The sequence below is a fragment of the Thamnophis sirtalis genome, unplaced genomic scaffold (assembly GCF_051295495.1).
Source record: "Thamnophis sirtalis isolate CommonGarterSnake01/CBP01778 unplaced genomic scaffold, rThaSir2_p1.2 scaffold_10, whole genome shotgun sequence".
Taxonomy (NCBI): Eukaryota; Metazoa; Chordata; class Lepidosauria; order Squamata; family Natricidae; genus Thamnophis; species Thamnophis sirtalis.
In genome coordinates, this window is record NW_028261390.1 from 5,716,548 (window position 1) to 5,739,827 (window position 23,280).

General features: G+C 45.8%; 1 protein-coding gene across 1 annotated transcript in view; it reads right to left on the bottom strand.

Annotated features, from left to right (window-relative positions):
* Positions 1 to 19,732: 19,732 nt before the first annotated feature.
* NPFFR2 (neuropeptide FF receptor 2) overlaps positions 19,733 to 23,280 on the bottom strand; it is a 6,899-nt gene continuing 3,351 nt past the window's right edge. The window contains exons 2-3 of the mRNA XM_087723881.1: positions 22,566 to 22,665; positions 19,733 to 20,576 (exon numbers count right to left, since the gene is read on the bottom strand). Coding sequence (XP_087580007.1) covers positions 19,733 to 20,576; positions 22,566 to 22,665 — 944 coding nt within the window. The remainder of the gene's footprint in view (positions 20,577 to 22,565; positions 22,666 to 23,280) is intronic.

Here is a 23,280-nt window from a genome sequence, read left to right on the forward strand (position 1 = left end):
CACTGGAGTGGGTGGGTGAAAGGTTGAAAATGTGTCTAGGATGTGACTAAACTTTTATAACAATCCTTTTTTAAAAAAAAAAATCCATTTTATTTCAAAATAATACATTTCTACGTCTGAGAAGTGGAAGTTGGCATAATTGTGCCTGCTGATACTTTAAATACGCATTTCCTTTTAGAAAGATCACTTTTAGAATTAATTACTTCTTTTCAATTGTAAGACAATCTTAGGAAAGTAATCAAGGCTAGAGTGGGAGAAATAGATGATAGATAGATAGATAGATAGATAGATAGATAGATAGATAGATAGAGAGAGAGAGAGAGAGAGAGAGAGAGAGAGAGAGAGAGAGAGAGAGAGAGAGAGAGAGAGAAAGAGAGAGATTTTAATGAACCATAAAGCTTTTGAAAGGCAAGCAATACAGCTGAGTTGCAATTATTTTAATTAAACCTGAGTGGGAGAAGTGTTCTATTCATGTTTTCCCCCCCCCCCCCCCCCACAGCACAGCAATTACTTTCGACATCCCTTTCTACATTTAATTGATTGAGCAAATTTAAAATTAATGAATGAATCAATCACATGTGCAGCCCACCATATCTAGAGTGGAGCTCTCACCTCAGAATCAGGCGGCAGTGAGTTCAATCCTCGGTAGAGGCAGATATTTCTCTCTCTGGGCACAATAAGAATATCTCTGCTGAACAAAACTCCGTATCGGCAACAGGAAAGGCATCTGGCCACTAAACACTCAGCTCCGTTCAATTGCTCAGATTCCACCCCACAAGGGATTATGGGGATCATTAAAAGAAGATGATGTAAGGCCCACCACAATCATCTAAAGGCTCTAGGTAGCTCACAACTTGGGGGAAACAATAAAAAATGAAATTAAAAATAGCAACATCTAGCGTCCAAAGTAGCCAAACTTATACCCCAGAGAGAATCTGATATTGGTCCCATCTGGAAGGGAATTCCATTTTCAGAAACTTCTGGAAGATGAGTAGAAATAGGGCCCAATGAAGTTCTCATAGAGTTCAAATTCAAGACGGCTGACCTAATTATGGAAAAACAATTCTCTTATTGGGTGTTTGTTGTTGTTAGTTGCAAAGTTGTGTCTGACCCATTCCAGGCCCATGGACAACGTTCCTCTAGGCCTTCCTGTCCTCTACCATCCTCTGGAGTCCATTGAAGCTCACGCCGACTGCTTCGGTGACTCCATCCAGCCACCTCCTTCTCTGCCTTCCCCTTCTTCTTTTGCCCTCAATCTTTCCCAGCATGAGGCTCTTCTCCAGGGAGTCCTGCCTTCTCATTAGGTGGCCAAAGGATTTGAGTTTCCTCTTCAGGATCTGGCCTTCTAAAGAGCAGTCAGAGTTGATCTCCTCTAGGACTGACCGGTTTGATTGCCTTGCAGTCCAAGGGACTCAATGCAGGAGTCTTCTCCAGCACCAGAGTTCAAAGGCCTCCATTCTTTGGCGCTCAGCCTTCCTTAAGGTCCAACCTTCACAGTCATCCGTTGCAACTGGGAAGACCATAGCCTTGACTATACGCACTTTTGTTGCCAGGGTGATGTCTCTGCTTTGGGTTTACTTAATCCTATCTTACAGAAAATCCTGATTTACAATAGTTCACTTCACTTCACTGCCATACTTCTAGGGAAAATCTCTATTCCCTCCCCACTCCAGGGGAAGAATACTGCAAAATCCCCATTCACTCCCCACTCCAGGAGAAGGTTACTGCAAAATCTCCATTCCCTGCCCACTCCAGGGGAAGAATAATGCAAAATCCCCATTCCCTCCCCACTCCAGGGGAAGGTTACTGCAAAATCTCCATTCCCTGCCCACTCCAGGGGAAGGATACTGCAAAATCTCTATTCCCTCCCCACTCCAGGGGAAGAATACTGCAAAATCCCCATTCCCTGCCCACTCCAGGGGAAGAATACTGCAAAATCTCCATTCCCTCCCCACTCCAGGGGAAGGATACTGCAAAATCCCCATTCCCTCCCCACTCCAGGGGAAGGATACTGCAAAATCCCCATTCACTCCCCACTCCAGGAGAAGGTTACTGCAAAATCTCCATTCCCTGCCTACTCCAGGGGAAGGTTACTGCAAAATCTCCATTCCCTGCCCACTCCAGGGGAAGAATAATGCAAAATCCCCATTCCCTCCCCACTCCAGGGGAAGGTTACTGCAAAATCTCCATTCCCTGCCCACTCCAGGGGAAGGATACTGCAAAATCTCTATTCCCTCCCCACTCCAGGGGAAGAATACTGCAAAATCCCCATTCCCTGCCCACTCCAGGGGAAGAATACTGCAAAATCTCCATTCCCTCCCCACTCCAGGGGAAGGATACTGCAAAATCCCCATTCCCTCCCCACTCCAGGGGAAGAATACTGCAAAATCTCCATTCCCTGCCCACTCCAGGGGAAGGATACTGCAAAATCTCAATTCCCTCCCCACTCCAGGGGAGGGATATTGTAAAATCTCCATTCCCTCCCCACTCCTAGGGAAGGATACTGCAAAATCCCCATTCCCTCCAGATCAGCTGGGACTTGGGAGGCGGAGAATAGATGGGGGCGGGGCCAATCAGAGGTGATATTTACTGGTTCTCCGAACTACTCTAACTTTCCGCTACCAGTTCTCCAGAAATGGTCAGAACCTGCTGAATACCACCTCTGATCCCCCCCTGAAAATAAGACCTGGTGCCTTTTTTGGTGGCAAATAATAAAATAAAAATAAGAACAGAGTCTTATATTTGGGGAAATATGGTACTGCTGATCTGGTCTGAGGCTGGGCTTTGTGCGCTTCCTACCCCAGAACAAATAATTGCAATGTAAAGTAAAGCGAGCCTTAAAAATATCCTGGCCTCGTGCTGTATATTCATCAAGAGACAAATGTTTATTTAATGTGACAGATCTCACCCTGGCAGCCAATATGAGTGGCTGATGGAAGAAAGAAAGAAAGAAATGGATTCATGCCAGGGGTAAAGAAAATATCATTTTGCTTTCAGGAAAAGCTGAAATCACTCTCTTTATGCATAAATAGGACTTTCGTCATACATCCTACATTCCTTGTTCGTTCTGTTTTCTTGAAACTTCTCTTCACTTTCAACATTTTATTAGAACATAGAATAACAAAACTGGAAGCGAGCTTGAAGGTCAGATGATAATCATTGTAATGTTAGTTACAATAAGAGGATTGAAGCCAGTCCAAAACATTCAAATGAGGTTCTTCTCAAAGCAAATGGAATAAACATCCGTCTTGAGAATAGGGAAACAGCCAGGGGTGGGATTGAAAATTTTTAGCAACCAGTTCCCTGCCCGGTTAGCAATAGCAATAGCAGTTAGACTTATATACCGCTTCATAGGGCTTTCAGCCCTCTCTAAGCGGTTTACAGAGTCAGCATATTGCCCCCAACAACAATCCTGGTCCTCATTTTACCCACCTCGGAAGGATGGAAGGCTGAGTCAACCCTGAGCCGGTGAGATTTGAACAGCAGCACTGCAGTCAGCTGAAGTAGCCTGCAGTGCTGCATTTAACCACTGCACCACCTTGGCTCATCATCATCGGTTGCTGAGTGGGTGTGGCCTACTCAGCCTCCTGCACCACAGTGTGTATGTGTGTGTGTGTGTGTGTGTTCCCCCCCCCCCCAGCAGTGGTAGGATTCAAAAATTTTTACTACCGGTTCTGTGGGTGTGGCTTTGTGAGTGCGGCATCGGGAGGATACTGCAAAATCCCCATTCCCTCCCCATCCCACTAACCTGCTTTCCAGCTCCGTTCTCCTGTTCAGGGCAACAAAAGAAGATCAGCTGGGAGGCTGGGAGACAGCAGGGGCGTGGCCAGCCTATTTGCCAGTTCTCTGAACTACTCAAAATTTCTGCTACTGGTTCTCTAGAACTTGTCAGAACTGGCTGAATACCACCTCTGCTCCCCAGGCTCCGGAAGCGTTCCTCAAGTGTCCAGGAGGGTGAAAACAGCCACCCCGGGCTCTGGAGGCCCTCAGGTGGCTGGAAACAAGCCCGTTTCCAGACTTCCAAACTTCCGGAAGGCCTGTTTTCCACCCTCCCAGATCTTCTGTGCAGGCCCCACACTTACCTGGCATGATGAATGGGCTGGGTGGAGACTCCTGGGAAGGGTGGGGTGGGCGAGGCCAGCCAGTCCTTCCAACAACAGGTTCGGTAAACCAGATGTAAAATTAGTATCCGGTTTACCTGAACTGGTGCAAACCAGCTGAATCCCACCCCTGGAAACAGCTGGTTCATTGCAAGCCTTTGGAGTCCTGAGTGCAATTCCAGCATCACCTTCCGAGCCCCATTTTTGCTAGTAGAGGCACCGCGGGCCAGTCCTTCACTGTTTCACTTTTCGTGGGCCAGTTCTAAACACCCTGTGGGCCGGATTTGACCCGCGGGCCTTGAGTTTGATACCCCTGTCCCATGACAACATCATGGCCCCTCAGTGGTCCACAAAACATATGTTGAAAACCACTGATCTAAGTCATTTAGTCCCCAGGCAATAGTTCTCAACTCTTCCTTGGATTGGAAAATCCCATGTCTTTTTTACTCTTCTCCTCATCATCTAACTCTGTGGAGTCTTGTCTTCATTTTCTGATCGCCTAAAATCAATTACCTGTAAGCGTGAATTTCCTGCCACCATTCACATTGGACAATTAAAGGCCTCCTTTTAATATTGCTGCAAACTATTTCATTCTAACGTCCCGGGAGAGATGCAAATTCTTTAGGAAATCTCATCCAAACCCCCAGACATCAGAAGAATGAAGTTGGGATGTGAATGTGTGACACACTTAATCTCCTCCAGCAACCAGGCTCAATAATAAGTGAAAGATGTGATGAAGTTTGAATGACTTTATTTTTGCAATCCAACTGCAGCCAAAATTTATCACCGCGAGTAATAGCCGCTCTTGCAAAATCTTCGTCTTTGTTTATACAGCCCGCAATCGGTTTGAACGTTAAGTCTTGAAAGCCGCACATATGCAAATGAACATGAGAGCCGGGCTAAAGGATTTCCAGTAATGAGAATTAGAAAGATTATGATTCTTGCCCGGAACATTTATCATGCAGAAAGTTGACGCCGCTTTACAGTCTCTCTTGGATCGTTATGCAAATGTGCAATTGTTCATTAAGGCAGAATGACAAATAGCCAGGAAGCAGAAACATCCATGCTAAGTACCATTTTACTGTAAACGGATGTAAACCACTCTCTCAATCTTCCAAGTCAAGATAACAGAATAACAGAGTTAAAAGAGGACCTCGGAGGTCTTCTAGTCCAACCCCCTACTCAAGCAGGAGCACCTATACCATTCCAGACAGATGGATATCCAGTCCCTTCTTAGAAACTTCCACCCCCAACTTCTGGAGGCAAGCTGATCCACCGATTGCTCTATCAGGAAATTTCTCCTTCATTCTAGATTGGTTCTCTCCTTGATTAGTAATCTGTAAACAGATTAACAGAGTTGGAAGACCTTGTAGGTCATCTAGTCCAACCCCCTCCCCCCAATCAGTGGTTCCCACCAGTGGTTCCCAACCTTTGAAGCTCCCACAACTTCTGAAGGCAACTTCTGTACCATTGGTTGATTGTTCTCACTCTCCAAAAATTTCTCCTTATTTCTAGGTTGAATCTCTCCTTGGTCAGTTTCCATCCATTCTTCCTTCTCTGGCCTTTGGATGCCTTGGGAAATAGGTTGACCCCCCCCCCCTCTTCCCTATGGCAGCCCCTCAAATATTGGAAGACTGCTATCCTGTCTCACCTGGTCCTTCTTTTCATTAAACTAGACATACCCAGTTCCTGCAACCGTTCTTCATATGTTTTAGCCTCCAGTCCCCTAATCATCCTGGTTGCTCTTCTCTGCACTCTTTCTAGAGTCTCAACATCTTTTTTACATCGTGGCGACCAAAACTGGATGCAGGATTCCAAGTGTGGCCTTTCCAAGGGATTATAAAGTGGTATCAACACTTCACGTGATCTTGATTCTCTCCCTCTGTTGATGCAGCCTAGAACTGTGTTGGCTCTTCTGGCAGCTGCTGCTGCACATGGCTGGCTCATATTTAAAAGGTTGTCCTAAAATAAAGATTGTCCTAAAACATATTAAGAATGGTTGCAGGAACTGGGTATATCTAGTTTAATGAAAAGGACCAGGGGAGACATGATAGCAGTGTTCCAATATCTCAGGGGTTGCCACAAAGAAGAGGGAGTCAAACTATTCTCCAAAGCACCTGAGGGTAGAACAAGAAGCAATGGGTGGAAACTAATCAAGGAGAGAAGCAACTTAGAACTGAGGAGAAATTTCTTGACAGTTAGAACAATTAATCAGTGGAACAGAAGTTGCCTCCAGAAGTTGTGAATGCTCCATCACTGGAAGTTTTTAAGAAGATGTTGGATAAACATTTGTCTGAAGTGGTGTAGGGTTTCCTGCCAAGCAGCGGGCTGGACTAGAAGACCTCCAAGGTCCCTTCCAACTCTGTTATTCTATTCTCTCTGAGGTCTCACATAAAATGTTAAATCCAGGCATAAGGATATGCTCCCATGCTCTAGAAAATTATAGGTCATCCTCCCCTTACAATCATTTCTTGACCACTGTCAGAAGAATAATTTGGTGTCCCGACCTCAGCACAGGAGCAAATCTTTATAACAGATTAACGGAGTTCGAAGGGACCTTGCAGGTCATCTAGTCCATCTGCCTCTACCTAGGATTGAACTCACAGCCTCCTGATTGTGAGTTGAGAGCGCCACCTCTATGAAATCCAGACACATTGTGAGGAATGGGGATTTATTTCTTTCCAAAACCAAATACATGTTTGCATGTTGGGGTAGCTACAAGGGAAATGTGGCCTAGAGAGATTGATTTATAGGGAAACTGGTTCTTGGTGTGGGTTTGAAGGACATGTTGCTTCTAACATCTGACACTTGATGGACGTGGGTATGTGGCGAAGGGGTTGATTAAATCAAGCAATGTGGATTGAGTCTCTTCGTTTGAATTGTGAGCGTTATAATTAGGTTCACATCAGAGGTGGGATTCAGCAGGTTTTGACCAGTTCTAGAGAATTGGTAGCGGACATTTTGAGTAGTTCGGAGAACCGGTAAATACCCCCTCTGCCCCCATTCCCCATCTATTCTCTGCCTCTCGAGTCCCAGCTAATCGGGAGGGAATGGGGATTTTGCACTATCCTTCCCCCAGAGTGGTGAGGCAATGGAGATTTTGCAGTATCCTTCCCTTGGAGTGGGAAGGGAATGGAGATTTTTCATTATCCTTTCCCTGGAGTGGGGAGGGAATAGAGATTTTGCAGTATCCTTCCCCTGGAATGGGAAGGGAATGGAGATTTTGCATTATACTTCCTCTTGAGTGGGGAGGGAATGGAGATTTTGCAGTATCCTTCCCTTGGAGTGGGAAGGGAATGGAGAACTTGCATTATCCTTCCTCTGGAGTGGGGAGGGAATTGAGATTTTGCAGTATCCTTTCCCTGGAATGGGAAGGGAATAAAGATTTTGCAGTATCCTTCCCTGGAGTGGGAAGGGAATGGAGATTTTGCAGTATTCTTCCCTGGAGTGGGGAGGGAATGGAGATTTTGCAGTATCCTTCCCCTGGAGTGGGGAGGGAATGGAGATTTTGCAGTATCCTTCCCCTGGAGTGGGGAGGGAATGGCGATTTTGCAGTATCCTTCCCCTGGAGTGGGGAGGGAATGGAGATTTTGCAGTATCCTTCCCCTGCCAGTACCCTTCCCCACCAAGCCATGCCCACCAAGCCATGCCACACCCATCAAGCCACGATCACAGAACCGATAGTAAAAAAAAAAAAAATGAATCTCACCACTGGTTTACATGGTGCCAATTAAGTTTTCTGGGTTTGCTTCTTTGTATGGTTACCATTTGAAATAACTTCCTATTTTCAGTGCTACTGTAATGTTGAAGTCCTTGGCTTACAACAAATAGTTGTAAGTAAAGGACTACCTGCATTTGATTTTTTTGCACAGCATTTTCCCCTACGGCATAGTGTTTTCGTCTGATTAAGCAAGAATCCTCGGCTTCTGAAGGATCCCCGAGGAATTTCACCGCTGGGCAAATTATAAATTTATTCTGACTGACTCCCCTTTTGTGTGCACATGGAATCACAACCCTGCTTTCATTGTTTGGGTGAAAATCTGAGCACCTGCAAATGTTTCCGTTGGATGTATCTCTTAAATTATGGTTATTTGTTACACTAAGGGGAGTCTTACTATGCTAGATAATAACAATGCTGGAAAGGTTTTGACATCTAGATTTTAAAATCTCTCTATATAAAAACCAACTCACTCATCATGAAATCTCCAGAACTGTAAAGCCTACAAATTTGAAATTCATCACGTATGTTCCTGGCTTCTAGGTGCTCGCTAAGAAAGGATTTTTCGAAATGACCATCAAATTATCAGTATTTCTTATACAGTATTATATTAACACGTGTCAATGCTAAGGAGTTAGACATTCTACTCCCCCTCCCCACCTGAAAGGAACTCTGTTCCAACTGCCAGTTGCCTTATATTAACATGCTCTGATGCTACCCTTTCACTAGACCAGGTGTGGGCATAGCCAGCATGTGACTCATCTGGCCTGCCGGCTGGGAATTTAGAAATTCTACTCTCCCTCCCCACCTAAACAGAACTTTGTTCCAACTGCCAGTTGCCTTATATTAACACACTCTGATGCTACCCTTTCACTAGACCAGGCGTGGGCATAGCCAGCATATGACTCATCCGGCCTGCGGGCTAGGAGTTTAGACATTCTACTCTCCCTCCCCACCTAAACAGAACTCTGTTCCAACTGCCATTTGCCCTCTTTAACACGCGCTAATGTTAAGGAGTTGCACATTCTACATTAATTGTTAAGCTTTAGGTATCAATCCCGATCACATAGTTTCATAGCGAAGCATTGGTATCCAGCTTTTGTGTGTCTGTGTGTCTAGCTAACTGATGAGAGCTAAATAGCTTGAAATAGATCTATACTAGTCTCTCTTCATTTATTTATCAGCAAAAACGTGTGTTTGTGTGTGTTTGTGTGTGTTTGTGTGTGTGTGTGTATTTTGTAGGAACACACAACAACACGGCCAACATGAAAGCATTTCCTCCAAAGATGATTCTCTTTTGTTCAGATGGTGTTCATTTTTATTTTAATGTATTCCTTATTTATTACCTCCACTGATATTACTTTTCCATCTTGCCAGTTGTAACTGCAAGAGGGCAAAAGAAAAAAATCGACAAAATGATACAATAAATACATAATGTTTATTTATTGCTTTGTGCACCCGAGTCACAAATCTAGTTGAATCCCTATCACGATAGTATTACTAAAAAAATATAATCACGAATCCACTTTGTGTGTAGTTTAGTTTCCCAACTCTACCCACTCAAGAGCCAAGAACCATATTTGGCCTTCAAGGTGGTCTCCATCTTCCCATCTTCCACTTTAGTATTCCGCTTCCCATTATAGGAAGTTAGCACCCACTCCTCTCCTAGAAGAATGAAATATTCTAGGAAATATTTTAAAAGGAAGAATATTATACTTTCCTGGATGAGAAAAGGAGAAACATGTTTTTAAAGACAAAGCAGCTTCCTGCCCCTGCCCCCTTCAGCTCCAGGGTGATGGGATTAAGACCTGGCCCTCAGGACATGATAGGATTAGCCCTCTACCCATCTCTCCACATGGCTCCTGGGAAGATTACATCACCCAGCAAGGCTCAACCAAGCCTGGGACTCAGAACATTCTACAGAGTTGCCCTGCATGGCCCCATGGGAGTCTGACAACCAATCAGGGTACATTTCTTACACAGGAACAGGAAGCTCCAAGACGGGGCTCAAGAAAGGGTATAAATCTATCTCCTTCTTTTTTCTTTTGCCCAGGACTTCAAACCATGTGGTCCTGTCCACCATTAAACCATCTTTCCAAAACAGCTTCCTTGTTTCCAGTGTCTTTCTCCCCACTTGGAATTGAACCAGTGGTGAGATTCAAATAATTTAACAACCAGTTCTCTGCCCCAATGACCATCTGGGTGGGTGGGGCTCGGTGGTCATGTGACTGGGTGGGCGTGGCCAACTCAAGGTCACTCAGGCCGATGGGCGATTCGCCTTAGCTGTTACAATGTAATCAGGGTTAACCGGAGAGGCAGTTTCTGTAAGCAGGGCAATAAAGATGAGGCTAGAAACACCACCAGAATGTTTCCTTCTTGCCTTCCTTACAGGATTAGCCCTGTAAAGTGGAAAGAAACAAAAGGAGATTTCTTCCAACAATCGGTTCTCCAAACTGCTTAGAAAGTTACCAACCGGTTCTCCCGAATAGGTGCGAACCGGCTGAATCCCACCACTGAATTGAACTCAGATAGACATTTCTTCCCTACGCCGCCTTCCACTTTAGCATTACTTAAAAAAAAAATAAGCAAGAGACTAGTTTGTGTGTAGTTTAGCCTAGTCTCTCCACTCCACACAATCCTACCCACTCAGGAGCCTAGAACCATATTTGGCCCTCGTGGTTGTGAAGGCAGCACGGAGAAGTTTTGAACGTACCATTCTGATGTCCCCTATTATCGTGTGATGAGCACAATACAAGAACAACTGGATCAGAGGTGGCATTCAGCCGGTCCTGACCGGTTCTGGTAAGCCGGTAGTGGAAATTTAGAGAGGACAATTTCCATGCAGCATCCTTCTTCCAAGAGTTATTTCTCTCTCCTTTTCTTTTTCATAGTTTCAATTCTTTCTTTTTTTTAAAGAAATTCTGCCGAAGCAACAGATTTATTAAAAAACAAGATACACCTGAGAAAAGCCACAGAGCGTTGTGGCCTGCCAGCGGCCAGCAGAGCTGGCAGAAGATTCGGACAGTGAGGAGGTTGGGGAGTAACATGGGCCAGTCCTGGAGTCTGGGAAGGCTCTGATGAGGGCTCTGTGTCGGAGGCAGAGAGGGGGCCAGGGCGGTATGTTTGGAGTCAGACATCAGTGAGGCAGAAGAACAGCTGGAGCCTGTTCCCAGTGTGCGCATGCACAGAGTTGCCAGACGAAGGGAAGAACTAAAGAACAGGGGTCGACTTGGGAGTAAGGCCACAAGTGGACGGTGAATAGCCCCTCCTAGAGGAAATAAAAGCGGAGCAAAAGGGGAGTGGAGTTTGCAGGAGACAATTCATTTGCTTCATTGGTTCGTGACTCTCCAAGACTCCTTGCCAAGTTCTACAGATATCGGCCTGGCAGCTCTCCAAGCCAGATAAGGTCTGTGACTGTAAATCCTCCCTTGAAAGACTTTGCTGGATGTGAATGAGCAGAATTCACAGTCAATTAATAAAAGGTTTTTTTGTCGGGACAAGGAGTTTGCTTCATGCTCTCGGGAAGCCTCAGTCAGAACAGGGAGCCAGATGTAAGTGAGAAGCACATCAACACAAAACCAGGAAGGTATAACAATCCTCATCATGTGCTGATTCAGAAAAGCTAAACCCAGCAATGAGATACAATGCACCATTGGTAATTTACCCAGGCAGAAGGCTCATGAAAATGCAAATTGCTCATTTGACTGGTGGGTTGACCAAGATGAATGCCGGCTAGATCTACTTCTGGAGCTATTGATAATGACGTCCCGGTAGATTAACCACCTCCAGAAATGGACTCCCAAGTCTGGCGATGATATTTAACACTGTTGCTTTCTGCAGGAGGTGAGCGGATAATGAAGCAGCTATTTGTAGCTTCAGACTTGAAAAGCAAAAGAGATTAAATGAGGCTCTGGCTCTCGGAGAGTTTTGTTTTCAACGCTTTTGTCTTCCCCATCTCTTCCATCGAGGTGCATTGCCACCGCAAATGAAGCCAGCTTGCAATCATTTTAATAAGCCTGGCTCTTCGAAAGAACCTAGTAGGCTGGCTTTGCAGGGCATGAAAATTACAGGTTGGGATAAAAGGGGAAGATTTATCTACCCGGTTGCCTGCTTTCATCTCAAGCCAAGAAAACTGTGCCAAAAGATCAGCGCTTGCTAATTCTCTATTTTGTGTGCCCAACAACCGGCATTTTGAAAGAATGCATGTAGGTTCTAACTTAGTGATCCCTATGCTATTTCACTGGAGAAATCTCATTCCCGTGTGTGTGAGAGAGAGGGGGGGGGAGAGGTGGGTTCCTACCAGTTTGCACCTATTCGGCAGAACCGATTTGTCAAATCTACCGAACCGGTTAGAAGAGGTTCCACCAGTGGACCCGGAAAGCAGGCCACACCTACAGAAGAGGTTCCAAACTTTTTTGAAACCCACCACTGGTCCTTGGATATGATTATTCTACACTATCATGCTCATATTTATAAAACTCAGTGCCTCTGTGAAAGGTAAGGATGACTACTGCGTTTGCGGTGCAATCAGAACATTGCGTGTGTTGAAGTTGTTTTAACGCAAACCAAAGATGCCTTTTAAAAAACAAGTTGACATCCTATTCTTATGCATGCCAGTGCTGTGTGTGAGGTAATTTAAGGTGGTTCTGACAAGTGTCGTCGGCATCTTCATATCCGGTCACATGGGCGGCAAGCCACTCCCATCCAGTCACATGGGCAGCAAGCCACTCCCACAAAGGAGGCCACACCCACAGAGTAGGTTCGAACAATTTTTGAAACCCACTACTGGTGTGTGTGTGTGTGTAGGTAAAGATAAAGATTCCCCCGTACATGCCTGCTATTCGTTCCCAACTCTAGGGGGCGGTGCTCATCTCTGTTTCAAAGCCGAAGAGCCAGCACTGTCCGAAGACGTCTCCGTGGTCATTTGGCCAGCATGACTCAATGCTGAAGGCGCACGGAACGCTGTTACCTTCCCACCAAAGGTGATTCCTATTTTTCACTTGCATTTTTTACATGCTTTCGAACTGCTAGGTTGGCAGAAGCTGGGACAAGTCACGGGAGCTCACTCCGTTATGTGGCGCTAGGGATTCAAACTGCTGAACTGCCAGCCTTCTGATCGACAAGCTCACCATCTTAGCCATTGAGCCACCACAAAGAGCCAAGGTGGCGCAGTGGTTAAAATGCAGCACTGCAGGCTACTGCTAGATCAGCAGGTCAGCGGTTCAAATCTCACCGGCTCAGGGTTGACTCAGCCTTCCATCCTTCCGAGGTGGGTAAAATGAGGACCCAGATTGTTGGGGGCAATATGCTGACTCTCTGTAAACCGCTTAGAGAGGCCTGATAGGCCTATGAAGCGGTATATAAGTCTACTGCTAAGTCTACTGCTATATGTATATGTGTATGTGTATGTGTATGTGTATATGTATGTATGTATGTATGTATGTATATGTATATATATGTACGTATATGTATGTGTATGTGTATGTGTATGTGTATGTATATGTATATGTACTGTGTATATGTATGTATGTATGTATGTATGTATGTATGTATGTATGTATGTATGTATATGTGACGAGCCTAATGACAGAGAGTGGAAGTGTGACCTTCCTCCCACACTTGGGCATACCAGGGGTTGTGACTTTAAGTATATGTATATATGTGTATGTATATATATCATTTTTTACAATGCCAAACAGGCCACTTTCCAATATTTTATTGATTTTTTTTGTTAATTATATTTCTTAGTGCTTAATAAACATCGTGTTGTTTGGGTATTTAATTTGCTTAACAATACTGATTCCATTCTTAATCTCTACCCCTTTTCCCCAACCGCTGATAAAATAAATTCCTTGTCTGATAGTATTCTGTGTCTTCTGTTTAATTTTCCATCGCTCCATTTCTGCATAGTCTAGTATCTTCTTAATTATCTCTTCATCCCGCGGTGTTTTCCCCATTTTTCCAACGTTATGTGAAGATAATCCCTCCCTGCTGTTCGAACATGTCATATTAAATATATCCTGGGTAGCCGGTCCTTGCAACAACTGGGTGGGTGAACTAGATGCAAAATTAAAATCTGGTTCAAACCGGCTGAATCCCATCCCAGCTAATAGCATTTAACTTTACCGCATGTTTTGCATTATAGACAAAGTTTAATCGTGCTTAATCTTATTGTATGGATTGTATGACAGTCTTACTGTAAGAACATTGGTTCTTGTTTAACCAAGTTAAATTTAATAATTTTAAAATGGCGCGGTTGTCCTCCTGATGAATTCGTGTCCTTTTTAAATACACCCTCAAGAGATAAGAGAGCCTCAGTAAAGACAGCCGATGAAGAGTTATTCACTGGGGTAAAAAAATCTACTTTTTTCTGCCAACCCGTCCAGAAGCAAATTAAGAAAGACCAACCGATTGCAAGCAATTTATTTATTTATTGTACGTGTTGTGTTGTCATACTCCGGAATGGCTCAGAACTGTACAGTCCCAAAAAGGACAACATGCTGGAAGATGTTTCATTTGCTACTCAGGAAACTGGGTTTGTGGTGAAACCCATGATTAGGATGTGTCCGTTGCTCCCACCCAACCTGATTCTAATTATTTTCGCCCACCTTGCCAATTGTAGTGTGAAGCAGAAGGAAATATAACCCCAGAATAAAAGAAGAGTTGGAAAGGACCTTGGAAGTAGACTGGGTGAGACCAGGCTTAATAGAAGTGACTGCAAGAGGGATCTTGGAGTCTCAGTGGACAACCAATTAAATATGAACCAACATGGTGGCAGTCAAAAAAACCAATGCATTCCTAAATTGCATTAGCAGAGGGATACAATCAAGATCAAGGGAGGTACTAATACCACTCTATAAAGCCTTAGTAAGGCCACACTTAGTACACTGCATCCAGTTTTGGTCACCACACTATAAAAAAGATGTGGAGACTCTAGAAAGAGTACAGAGAGGAGGGGGGTCAAGCTATTTTCCAAAGCACCTAAAGGCCAGAGAAGGAAACTGACCAAGGAGAGATTCAACCTAGAAATCAGGATAAATTTTCTGAGAGTGAGAGCAATCAACCAGTGGAACAGAAGTTGCCTTTGGAAGTTGTGGGAGCTTCATCACTGGAAGCTTTCCAAGAAGAGACTGGACTGCCATTTGTCAGAAATGGTGTAGCATCCTCTCAGTTCTGCCACACATGCGTACCTGCGGGGGGAGGGGGCTCACACGCATGCACAGCGGAGTGGGGCACATGCAGAGGGCATGCATATGCACGGAGAAGGAGGTGTGCAGGAGGCAGGGCGCCTGCGTGGGGACCACATGTGCATTGCGTTTTGGGGGTTCGGGCACAAACGTGTGCATTTGCGTGCGTATGCACACTTTGGCCACTCAAGTCTGGAAAAGATTAGCCATCACTGGGCTAGATGACCTACATGGTCCCTTTCAACTCTGTTCATCTGTTTTCTAATCCAACAGCCGCGGAGATGTGCGCTGGAAACCAGAAGAACGGCTGGCGACGTTGTGTGCTCCGACAGAGAGAGCTCTGTGTGCAACCTCTGGCATGCGTGCCAGAGGTTCGCCATCCCAGCCCGATACCATTTTGCGCAAATGGTTGTCCAGTCTCTTCTTAAAAACCTCCAGTGATGGAGCATCCACAACTTCTGGAGTTCACCGATGAATTGTTCTCACTGTCCGAGAATTTCTCCTTAGTTCTAGGTTGCTTCTCTCCTTGATTAATTTCCACCTGTTGCTTCTTGTCCTACCCTCAGGAGCTTTGGAGAATAAACAGCTCCTGCAGCCATTTATTGTATGTTTTATCATCCTAATATTCTTTCCCTGATATGAATGCCCTTTCCTAATAAACCTCCCTAGTAACCTTTTCCTCTTCTTATTTTCTCCACAAGAATCGTCCTGAGATGTGTTGTGGCCCACCAACAGAGTTGGCAGCAAAGTTGGACAATGAGGAGGTTGGGAAGGAACATAGGCCAGTCCTGGAGTCTGGGGAAGGCTCAGATGAGGGCTCTGTGTTGGAGGCAGAGACGGGGCCGAGGCCGTCTGGCAGTTCTCAGCTGCCTTCGGAGCTAGACAGCAGTGAGGCAGAGGAACAGCTGGAGCCTGTTCCCAGTGTGCGCATGCGCAGAGCTGCCAGAAGAAAAGAACAGCTAAGAAATCAAGGTCGAGTTGGGAGTAAAGCCACAGGGGGACGGTGAATGGCCCCTCCCAGAGGAAATAAAAAAGGAGCGAAAGGGGAGTGGGCTTTTGCAGGAAAAAAAAATAGTTCGTTTCAGGAGTGTGAAGATCTGTCCGTGAATCTCAGAGACTCTGTGCCTAGTCTTTCCTTGCAAAGCATCTCATTTGGAAAATATTTACATGGCGGCTTTCCAAGCTAGATAAGGTCTGTGGTCATAAATCCACCTTTGAATGACTGTTTGCCAAAGCCTTGGCTGAATGCGATTGAGAGGAATTCACATCCGTTTCATAAAAGGGGTTTTGTCAGGACCAGGAATCTGCTTCGTGCTTTTGGGGGGGAAGCCTAGGTCAGAACAGGGTGAGAAAGAGAGGGGGGGCTGGCTGAAATTCACTCCTCTGGTTTACCATGTTTTCTAACATATCCAAATAAATCACTATGATGCTTACAAGCAAGTGTTTCACTGTCTGTTGGCAAGCAGGCAAATGGAAGCTTATTTTATATTTCAAGGTGAAAGTGTACACATATATACAAATAAAACATGCTGCCTTTGGGCACATGGGACTGCCGTTCCCATCAGGATGTGCTCCCCGATCTCTGATGCTTTTAGATGGAAGTTACAGCCCAATGCAACCAGAAGGCAGTTTAAGAGAACTAAAACTATCCAGTAAAAAGTTTTTCAACTTCTACCTGCATCCCATTAGGCATTAGAAACCTGAAAGGAATTCTAGAGCAAGAGACCACAGCGCCTGGTCCATGAACCGGCACTTGGGCCACAGCATGCTAGAAATCAGGCGGTGCAAACAAGCGAAACCTCACCCGCGGGATGAAGGTGGCACACGAAGCAACACCCCCTCCGGTCCGTGGAAAAAACTCTGTCCACGGAACTGCTCCCTGGTACCCAAAAGATTGGGGGTCGCTATTCTGGACTATTGAAGAAAATACTCAGAGGGGTGTTACTGTGTTTCCCCGAAAATAAGACCCAACTGGAAAATAGGCCCTAGCACCATGATGGCAAACCTATGACACGTGTGCCACCTGTGCCATTTGTTAGGGCATGCGAGGCGTTGCCCTGTCCGCTCCAGTGCACATGCGTGTGCTGGCCAGCTGACTTTGGCCTTCATTTTTGGCCGGTTTTCCGTGACCCGTCAAAAGCGCGTTCCACAAAAGCGCGGTCGACGAAATCGTGTATGTGATGTCATCACAACGCGACGAAAAAGATCAAAAAATTGAAATAAAAATTAAATTACAGCAAGCCGATTCACATAAAGGTAAGGGTTAGGTTAAGGGTTAGGGTTAGGGTTAGGTTAAGGGTTAGGGTTAGGGTTAGAGCGTTAGTGTTACGTTTAGCGTTAGGTTAAGGGTTAGCGTTAGGTTTTTCGTTACGTTAAGGGTTAGGTTTAGGTTTAGGGTTAGGTTTAGGGTTAGGTTTAGGGTTAGGTTTGGGGGGGTTAGGGGAAGGTTTTAGCTTTATTTTTACATTTTTTGATCTTTTTCGATCTTTTTCGTCGCGCTGTGATGATGTCACATACGCGCTTTTGTCGACCGCAATTTTGTCGTCCGCGGTTTTGTGGTAGAACCCGGTTTTCGCCCTCCGGAGGCTTCCTTGAACCCTCCAGAGGGCAAAAAGCCACCTAACGCATATATTGGAGGTTTGGGGACGGACTTCTGGGTTGCCCATAGGGCCATTTTTTGCCCTACAGAGACTTCAGGGAAGCCTCCGGAAGGCGAAAAACGGCCCTACGGGAAAAACGGAAGTTTGTTCCTGAAGTTTCGGTTTGCCCGTAGGGCCATTTTTTTGCCCTGGGGAGTCTTCAGGGAAGCCTCCTGAAGCCTCCGGAGGACTTTAGGAGGGGGGGTGCAGGAGGCCGTTTTCACCCTCCCCAGGCTCCTAGAAAGTTTTTGAAGCCTGGGAAGGGAAAGAAACAGGTCCATTGCAAGCTAAAAGCAGGGGAGAGAGCAGGGGTGACACATGCATGCGTGGAGGGGATCATGCGTGCATGCACGTGGGAGGTCATGCACATAGTATTCTGGGTGTGGGCATGCCTGCGCACCTCCCCTGTGCTTCCCCCGCTTTTGCCACGTTATGGGGAAAAGGTTAGCCATCACTTCCCTGGCATGATTTTTCAGGATGCTTATAATATAAACCCTACCCCCAAAATAAGCCCCAGTTAAAATCGTCAGACAGACAGACACATTTTAGTACCATATTTCCCCCAAAATAAGTCCTAACAGGGCTGAAATGCTACCGGTTCGGACTGCTTCGCCCGAACCGGTAGCAAAAACGCTACCGTTTTTTTTCTGACGATCCGCTATGATGCGAAACCTATATTAGCTAGAAAGCAGGAAATCCTGATTCCTAGCGAATATAAATCATGCGTCATAGTTGATCTAATCTAATCTAAATCACGTGGCACAGCGGATTCCCCACCCCCACCCCTCGCTGTTTGCTTACCTTTGCAGGCATGCTCTGCACATGCGTGGAAGGTCGCATGTTCGCATTGCTACTGAACTGATAGCAAAGGTAAGTGGTTTCACCCCTGAGCTCTAATGCATCGTTTGGAACAAAAATTAATAGAAGACCTGGTCTTATTTTGGGGTAAACACGGTATTAGTCACCTAAAAGAGCAAATAAGGAGAAGGAATTTGAGGTAAAACCTATCCTCCCTTAATGATTGAGAAGATCCATAAGAATCTGGAGTGATTGTGTCACTGTGCGTGTATGTGTGTGTGTGTGTTTGTGTGACACAATCACTCCAGATTCTTATGGATCTTGGGAAAATAATTTCCCTCAAAATTCAAATAAATCAACTCCAGGTAGTCCTCGATTTACAACCACAATTAGAATCGGAATGTTTGTTGCTAAGTAAAGCAATTTGCTAAATGAGCCGTGCCCAATTTCGTGAGCTCTTTTGTGATGGTGCTTAACAACACCATGATTGCAGTGGCGGGTTCCGGATCCTGTTGCAACCGGTACGGTGTAACAGGGCCCGTCGTCCACCACAGGAATGCGTGCATGCATCCTTACCTCCTGTGACGCTCTGCGACGCCTCCGCGATGCTCCAGCTGCTCGGTGGAGCATCGCGCAGGCGCCGTACGCTCTGTGCACATGTGCGGAAGCGCGAAGAACTCAAATACCGGTAAGGAGCGCAGGCGGGTGAGTGGGTCAGTACCCAGAGCTCCAGGCAGGAACCGGTACTCCCGTACCGGAGTGTACCAATCGTAACCCCCCACTGCATGATTGTTAAGTGAATCACATGGTTGTTAAGCGAATTTGGCTTCCACCGTTGACTTTGCTTGTCTGAAACAAGCTAGGAAGGTGACAAATGGCAATCGGTGCCCAACTGCCCAAATTTTGATCATGTGACTCTAGAGGGGGGAGAGCTCTGACGGTCAAAAGTGTGAGGACAGATTGTAAGTCCCTTTGTTCAGTGCTGCTGTGACTCCGGATGGTCACTAAATGAATGATCGGAAGTTGAGGACTACCTGTAGGAGACAGAAATGATTCAATACAGCTAGAAGATCCCCAAAACACCAGCAATTCTTTTTTCTTTTCCTCCACAGGTGTCCTTAATGGTGTCCAATTAGGGGGCAGTGTTTCTTGAAGATGTGTGAACTTCCTCCCAGAATTCTCCAGCCACCTTGGAGAATTCTGGGAGTTGAAGTCCACACGTCCCAAAAAATTGCCAAAGTTGAGAAACCCTGAATTGGGGGGTCATCACCTCCAGCAGCTGAGGTAGGTTCAAAGCAAGTCTTGCTTCGCGCTGTTGTCGTTCGAATCGCGTTCTAGATTCTCCATCACCAGAACCTGCGTCTTATCCGCCCAGTTGCCCCTTTGAGTGGACTGCCCGGCGACACATGAGGATAGATCGTGGTCTATCGGCTGGGGCACCGTGGCTGGCAAGACAGCGTTGCTCTGCGCCCGTTGAGAATACATGTCCCGAGGGATCGCCTCCCCGGAGCAGAGCTGAAGGCGGAAAGCCGCTTGGAAACCTCTCCGGAAGTTCTCGTTGAAGTAGCCGTAGATGATTGGGTTGACGCTACTGTTGAAGAAGGCCAGCCAATGGGCAAAGGGGTAGACGTAGATATTGATGAGCTTGTACTGCATCTCGTCCAGTTCTGCATAATCGGACAGCATGGCCAAGGTCCACAGGGGCAACCACGAGAGGATGAACAACAAAGCTACGATGATCAGCATCTTGATGACCTTCAACTTCTTCTTGTACACGGAGTGACGCTCGTGGCCTTGCTTCCCAGAGGCGAGCACCGTGTTGAAGAGCGTGATCCCGATCCGAGCGTACATGATGACGATGAGCGACAGGGGAGCCAAGTAGATGTTGGCGAAGAGGACAGTGGTGTAGATCTTCTTCATGTCCTCGTTGGGCCAGTCTTCCCGGCACCAGTAGACGGGACGGGTTTGGTTGTCCTCTCCAAGGATGACCTGGAATTGCCTCTCTTCTATGAGCTTCAGCATGACCGCAGAAGGACACATGATGACAAAAGCCAGGACCCAGATGATGGCTATCAACATAAGTGCTATCCATACGGTAAGTTTCGGTTTAAAGGGATAAACGATAGAACGGAACCTACAAGGGGGAGAAGAAGGAATAGTTAAAGTTCGTCAAAGAGCAACGCTGTGGAATAGCCACGTTGTCAACAGCAACACAACATTGGTTTTTATGGTGCTAAGAATCACAGAGTCCCAAGAGAATAAAACAGAGTTGGAAGGGACCTTGGAAGTCTTCTAGTCCCGCCGATGGCAGGAGACTCTGTCCCATTTCAGACAAATGGCTGTCCAAGCTCTTCTTGAAAACCTCCACTAATGGAGCACTCACAACTTCTGAAGGGAAGCCCTTTCACTGATTCCCACTGTCGGGAATTTGGATCCCTCTCTGAGAAGTTCCCATCAGTGACTTCTTGTCCTGCCCTCAGGTGCTTTGGAGAATAGGGGGACCCCCTTTCTCTGTGGCAGCCCCTCAAAGATTGGAAGACTGCTGATATGTCACTTCTGGTTCTTCTCTTTGTTAGACTAGACATACCCAGGTCACGCGACCATTCATTGTATGATTTAGCCTCCAGTCTTCGATCATCTTTGTTGCTCTTCTCTGCACTGTTTCTATGGACTCAACATCTCACATCTTACTTCTTGTCCTGCCCTTTGATGTCTAGGAATTTTTCTATTTCTTTCTTTCTTTCCTCACATCCATTCTATCTCTCTCTTTCTCTCCCTCCCCCCTCTTTCTCTTTCTTTCTTTCTTTCTTTCTTTGTTCTTTCCTTCCTTGCTTCCTGTCTTCCATCCATCCATCCATCCAATCTCTCTCTTTCTCTTTCTTTCTCTTTCTTTCTCCTTCCTTCCTTCCTTCCATCCATCCATCCATCTGATCCCTCTCTTTCTCCTTTCTTTCTCCTCCTCTTTCTCTTTCTTTCTTTTTCTTCCTCCCCCTCTTTCTTTCTTTCTTTTTTCTTTCCTTCCTTGCTTCCTTCCATCCACTCATCCATCCAATCTTCTCTCTTTCTCTTTCTTTCTCCCTCCCTCCCCCCTCTTTCTTTCTTTCTTTTTTCTTTCCTTCCTTGCTTCCTTCCATCCACTCATCCATCCAATCTCTCTCTTTCTCTTTCTTTCTCCCTCCCTCCCCCCTCTTTCTTTCTTTCTTTTTTCTTTCCTTCCTTGCTTCCTTCCATCCACTCATCCATCCAATCTCTCTCTTTCTCTTTCTTTCTCCCTCCCTCCCCCCTCTTTCTTTCTTTCTTTCTTTCTTTCTTTCCTTGCTTCCTTCCATCCATCCTATCTCTCTCTTTCTCTTTCTTTCTCCCTCACCCCTCTTTCTCTTTCTTTCTTTCTTTCTTTTTTCTTTCCTTCCTTGCTTCCTTCCATCCATCCATCCATCCATCCATCCAATCTCTCTCTTTCTCTTTCTTTCTTCCTCCCTCCTCTTTCTTTCTTTCTCCCTCCCTCCTTTCTTTCTTTCTTTCTTTCTCCTTCCTTCCATCCATCCATCTGATATCTTTCTTTCTTTCTCCCTCCCCTCTTTCTCTTTCTTTCTTTCTTTCTTTCTTTTTTCTTTCCTTCCTTGCTTCCTTCCATCCATCCATCCATCCAATCTCTCTCATTCTCTTTCTTCCTCCCCTCTCTTTCTTTCTTTCTTTCCTTCCTTGCTTCCTTCCTTCCATCCTATTTCTCTCTTTCTCTTTCTTTCTCCCTCACCCCTCTTTCTCTTTCTTTCTTTCTTTCTTTCTTTCTTTTTTCTTTCCTTCCTTGCTTCCTTCCTTCCTTCCATCCATCCATCCAATCTCTCTCTTTCTCTTTCTTTCTCCTTCCCCCTCTTTCTTTCTTTCTTTCTTTCTTTCTCCTTCCTTCCTTCCTTCCGGAGCCCAAGGAGGGCGAAAATGCTCCCCCCACCATGGGGCGGGAGGCTAACTTGGCCACGCCCACCATGGCCACACCCACCCAGCAACCGGGCAGAGCAACCCCTTGCTAAAATTTTTGAAGCCCACCCCTGATTGTAAGCAGCAGAAGAACAACTGATTTCTGTACTCTCTTTATCAAATTTTGGAGGTTTATACCAAGCCATACCTGTCCACTGCAATGGCTACCAACGTGAAGACAGAAGCAGAAACGGAGATTCCCTGGACGGTGCCATTCATTTTGCAGGCAATGCTCCCGAAAGGCCAACCTGGAAAAGAAAGCATTGTTTTAGATGAAAAGGTCAACAACCGTATTCGATTCTTTTCACTTTAGTGGACAAGCAAAAGGCTGCGGCATTCAATAACTTTTATATTAAAGGAGAAAGATCTGGGTTTTTTAAATGAACTGAACTGCATAGGCTGAGCTTCAGAGATTGGCTGCAGCCGGTTCAGGCTGGTTCAGCTGAACCATTATTGGAATTCAGGCCTGGGTCGCAGAACCAGCAGCAACCTAGGCCTGACATGCCCCCAAACTGGCTACCTCACCACCGCTGATATCGCCACCCTGTTGGATTTTAGTGACTGCGGGTCAGAGGTGGGTTCCTACCAGTTCGCACCTATTCGGTAGAACCGGTTCGTCAAATCTACCGAACTGGTTAGAAGAGGTTCCACCAGTGGACCCGGAAAGCAGGCCACACCTACAGAAGAGCTTCCAAAAGTTTTTGAAACCCACCACTGGTCCTTGGATATGATTATTCTACACTATCATGCTCATAATTATAAAACTCAGTGCCTCTGTGAAAGGTAAGGATGACTACTGCGTTTGTGGTGCCATCAGAACATTGCGTGTGTTGAAGTTGTTTTAACGCAAACCAAAGATGCCT